Source organism: Myotis davidii, unplaced genomic scaffold (assembly GCF_000327345.1).
Source record: "Myotis davidii unplaced genomic scaffold, ASM32734v1 scaffold77, whole genome shotgun sequence".
In the NCBI taxonomy this organism is placed as follows: Eukaryota; Metazoa; Chordata; class Mammalia; order Chiroptera; family Vespertilionidae; genus Myotis; species Myotis davidii.
Window position 1 is genome coordinate 5932062 of NW_006289713.1, and position 4711 is coordinate 5936772.

At 39.8% G+C, this 4711-nt stretch overlaps 1 protein-coding gene across 1 annotated transcript in view; it reads right to left on the reverse strand.

The window, feature by feature from the left end:
• The window catches only part of USP10 (ubiquitin specific peptidase 10), a 59633-nt gene that overhangs the window by 11038 nt on the left and 43884 nt on the right, over positions 1 to 4711 (reverse strand). Inside the window, exons 6-11 of the mRNA XM_015562932.1 lie at positions 3427 to 3518; positions 2828 to 2937; positions 2368 to 2423; positions 2032 to 2135; positions 1074 to 1173; positions 233 to 410 (exon numbers count right to left, since the gene is read on the reverse strand). Of these exons, the coding sequence (XP_015418418.1) occupies positions 233 to 410; positions 1074 to 1173; positions 2032 to 2135; positions 2368 to 2423; positions 2828 to 2937; positions 3427 to 3518 (640 nt within the window). The remainder of the gene's footprint in view (positions 1 to 232; positions 411 to 1073; positions 1174 to 2031; positions 2136 to 2367; positions 2424 to 2827; positions 2938 to 3426; positions 3519 to 4711) is intronic.

Sequence of the window (4711 nt, forward strand, 5' to 3'; positions counted from 1 at the left end):
CAGAAAGGTCCATGGGGTACGGCACCCTCTGCCGAAAGGCCACAATGGGTAGGATGAGAGCAGTGGTGCCTGGCAAGAGAAGTGTTAGAAGTCCAAGAGGAGAGTACACAGAAGTATAGAGGGAAACCAGCAAGTCAAAATGTCTTAGGACAAGTCTTACACCTCCCCCCTTTAGCAAAATCTCTGAACCTTGAAAAAGGCAAATACTAAAGTATTCCAGAAAAACATGAACCTGATGTGTCCCCCAAAAATGCCAGTGATTGGGGTCTGAACGAAGTCCGCCTGGCGAGTGACTGAAGTCTTATTTCTGGGGCCCACTTGCTCCCATTCGTCCTCACTTCCTTCACCTGGTTCTTCCTGCTCTTCCTCATTAATTGAGTAGCTTTTGGGTCCATTGGAAATAGGAAGTTCTGGAAAACAGACAGTCTGCTTAGGATACTCTTCACAAGAACAGCAAAAACATTAAAATAAAAAAAGTTCTACAGACATCACCTACACAGATTTGTCATTTGTAGTCTTAAGAACACAATCAGGGTTCTACATCAAGACTCTACCCAGTGGTTCTCAACCTTCCTAATGCCACGACCCTTTAATACAGCTCCTCATGTTGTGATGACCCCCAACCATAAAATTATTTTCGTTGCTACTTCATAACAAGAGTAATTTTGCTACTGTTGTGAATCGTAATGTAAATATCTGATATGCAGGATGTATTTTCATTGTTCGTGACCCACAGGTTGAGAACCGCTGCTCTACACCAAGAACAAACACAACAGCCCAGGCAGTGTGCTGAGTGTTGAGGGTGGACCTATGCACCAGGTGGTCACAGTTCGATTCCCAATCATGGGCATATACCTGGGATGCAGGTTCAATCCCCAGCCCTGGTTGGAGTGCATACAGGAAGCAACTAATCCATGTATCTTTCTGTCTCTCCCCTGACTCCTTCCTCCCACTCTCTCTCTAAAAATCAATGGAAAAAACTATCCTTGGGTGAGAATTAAAAATAAAATAAAATAAATAATTCTTAAGAAAATGTTCTCACACATTTTTGTAGCAAATACATCATAACCTACTATCATTATTTGGTGAGAGAAGTTTCTTTAAGTTCAACATTTCCTCATGAAGTCCATTTAGAATGAAGCCCAAGTATTCCTCGGCATCTTCTTGTCGACCCTGAAAAGGGCAAATGTGACATTAATTCCAACCGATTACTATGATCACTATCTAAGACCTGCAGGGAATGTAATTACCTGCATATTCAAACTATGCTTCCTCTTAAATTTTCAACACATTCTCATGTAAAGTATTTCCCCCCGAGAAACATGTGAGTTTTTCTTTGGACAGCTGAGATGGGGGAGGGGAAGACGGAGGAAAGGAGAGACAGATTAAACAGTTATCCTAAGTGATGGAACTAATGGGGTTTTTTTTTTATTATGCTTTTCTGTATTTATGAAATTTTCTACAATATATATGCAATCGCCTTTATAAGAAAAGTTATTTAAAAGTTGGTGTTTTGTTAAATGAAATAGAAGAACAAGAACTAGTTGTCCAGGGCCACCTCCCTACACAAGCCTAGGACTCTCATTTACACTGGGAGTCATGAAATTAGCAGCCCCAAATGCCTCCTTTGGCCCTGAATGGCAGTGCAGGACAGGGATGAAGGAGCGGAAGCTAAAGCCGTGCTCTGCCATGTATAAGTTGTGTGACCTTAAGAATGACTTCACTCTCCTCAAGCATAACAAGGAGACAATAATCATACTTTCCTCACAGGGTTAAGTAAGTTAATATACGGAAGAACTTACAACAGTACCTGGTGCACAGTAAATGATACGTGAGTTGGTTCTGATTATGATTATCACCAACCTCTTTAAACTAATCCAAGCAACTGACTCCACAACAAGCCTAAATCTACTGAACACACCCACCAATCACAGCACTTACACAGAGGGCAAGCCCTGAGTAAGCAACAGTTAAGGCACAAAATGGAGTAAAAGGCAACACTCCAATGGCTACGTTAGAGGAGTCCCAAACCTTTTCAGACAGGCTCGACTTGATGACTGTCAGGAGTCTATAAATATATGTGGGTTCAAAGGCAGCTCCAGGGCGGATATCCCTCACGATTTTATCCCCAAGAGCTGCAATGGAAACAGAACATAGATTTTCATAACAAAAAGGAAGCCTAAAAGTGACAAAAAGCAAAATCATTAAAACTCCCTCCTACACCCACCCAATGCTGAAAATAGCGTAGATAGAGTAACATCTATTTTTAAAAAATTTTTCTTCCCAATAAGACTGAATTTATCAAATTCAGTCATCTGACTTCAAGCTCCCAATATGTAATACATCAGAAGAGCTCATTTTACTCACCTTGTCTGGGTTTTGGAGGTACTGGCATATTAGTAAACTCATTCATTAGCCGAACACTAAACACGAGGGGGGAAAATGTTAGAAGTACATTATTTTATAAGAAATGCTCTTATTAAAAAGCCTTGATGGCTAAGTACAATATTAATTAGTATGGAGATAGCAAATTTTAGGCCACCAATGCTCTAACAGCTAGACAGTTCTTAAATCTTTTCTATATAACCTTTTGGTATATTTTAAATGATAAGCTGGTAAACACTAAAATTTATTTCACAGACTCTGAAGAAAACAGATAAACAATGCTCCAATTCCATTTCTGGTTAACTTCCATATAATATCATGAATACTAAATTTTTTTTAAATAGCATAGGAAATCAAAAACTTTGCTAAACTATTTGAATTCTAATAATCAGAGAGGGAAAAACCCACTCCCCTTCAACAGATTTTTAAGCACCTTACTTACAAGCTGTCTATCATGGGTGTTGAAGTACAAGGTCTTTGCACTTTTGAATACAGAGGAATGAACTTCATCAGGTGATACATCGGAGGGCAAGCAACCAGTGCCTGCAGTGTCTAAATATTGGCAGTAAGGAAGTGTAAAGGAAATGAAACAGACACTAAATTTCCAAAAGGCACATCAAGCACAAGAGCACATAAAACTAAATAAGCCAAGGACACTGAACAACTTAGATATGTAAACACAAAAGAGAATAAACCAAATCATCACGGGGGTAACGGCCTCTGATACCCACTTAAGGGCTTACTCTGCGATCAGCACTTGGCTCAACCAAGATAAATCAATGAAAACAAAATTTCCATTTGTAAATGGTCACTCTGCCCTAGTATTTGGGACCACTCTACTAAGAATAAAACTTGCCTGATTCTGTCATTACCAGATCAACAAATCTTTCTGCAGCATGAGGAATAACACTGTTTTGAAGCAAGGTAGGCAAACTAAGGAACCACGTTTCTGGATTCAAAATTTAGGGTAGATGCCCCATGGAGGCTGAGGATGAGAAAGCTGTAGTAAGTCGGCCTTCGGAGAGCATCTAAGAAGGATACAGCATTAATGTAGCACCAGTTTCCTTTGTTGATCAGTCCACGGGGTTGCAATGAAACTGGTTTATGTATTAGGGTTACATTCTCCAGTAACTCTGAAAGAGTAAAGAAGCATATTTAAGAAGTTAATGACATGTAGTGAGTCACACTGAAGTAAATTTTTATGCTCTATCTTGGAGAGTGTTCAAAACCCCTCCAATAACGCACATATCCAAAGAAAAGGCATACAGGATTAACGTTTCACTCCATTCCACATCATGTACATTACTTAATGATTAAAATTTTTAAAAAGTTTTCTCCCAAATACCAACATTTGTCTTCTTGTGGGAATATAACTAGGAAGCATGAGAACTATTTTAATAAGAAACAAATGTCAACATTAGAGGATTTTAAAAAGACGGGCTTTTCTCTTAAAGACTGACAGTTAGGCCTGCCTTGATAACAGCGTGGTCTTGGAGACTCTGGCTATAAAGGGGTTTCCGTGCAGAGTCTGGGTCTCCTTCATGTCTGAATGAATCACCAGCAAATACTCCAGCACACAACACATCACAGTGGGTGCTCAATTACTGTTTTGGGGGGACTACCATCTTCTACTAACTGAATTGTATTTTTCATTAGAAGTCGAATTTAGGGACTGTTTTGTACACGGGAACTCCCTTATTCCATTTAGAAACAAGCTTCTTACCCTTGGATTTCACCCATGGACATCACTCTGCTTCATAGATGGCTGTAAATGCCATCCTTCTACAATGCTGTAATGATTTTTAAAATTAAATGCTTTAAATATTATTTTTTTCAGAAATGTCTTATGAAACTTGTAACAGTGACAGCTACAATTTATGGACACTGTCTACACTTAGCAAGTGCTTTACAATTTACATATGTTAACTGGCTGTACTTAATCCTCATTAATCCAGGAGTACCACCACTATCCCCTTTCACCAATAAGGAAATTGAGGCCCTGAAAGGTTAAGTAGTTGCCTGTGATCACACAGGAGCAAGGTAACACATCCAGCACCTGAAATGCATAGTCTGTGTATGGCCAGACCACACAGCCTCCCTTTACTTTTACGTTGTGCACTTGGAAAGAAAGAAGCACAGGTGATGGAGAACCAAGATGGCGGCATAGGTTAACGCTGGAGTTTGCTGCCTTGAACAACCATTTCAAAAGTGAAACTAAAAGACGGAAGGGACATCATCCAGAACCACAGGAACGCTGGCTGAGTGGAATTCCTACAACTAGGAGGAAAGAGTAACGCATTCGGACACTCAGAGGAGATGCAGTGCT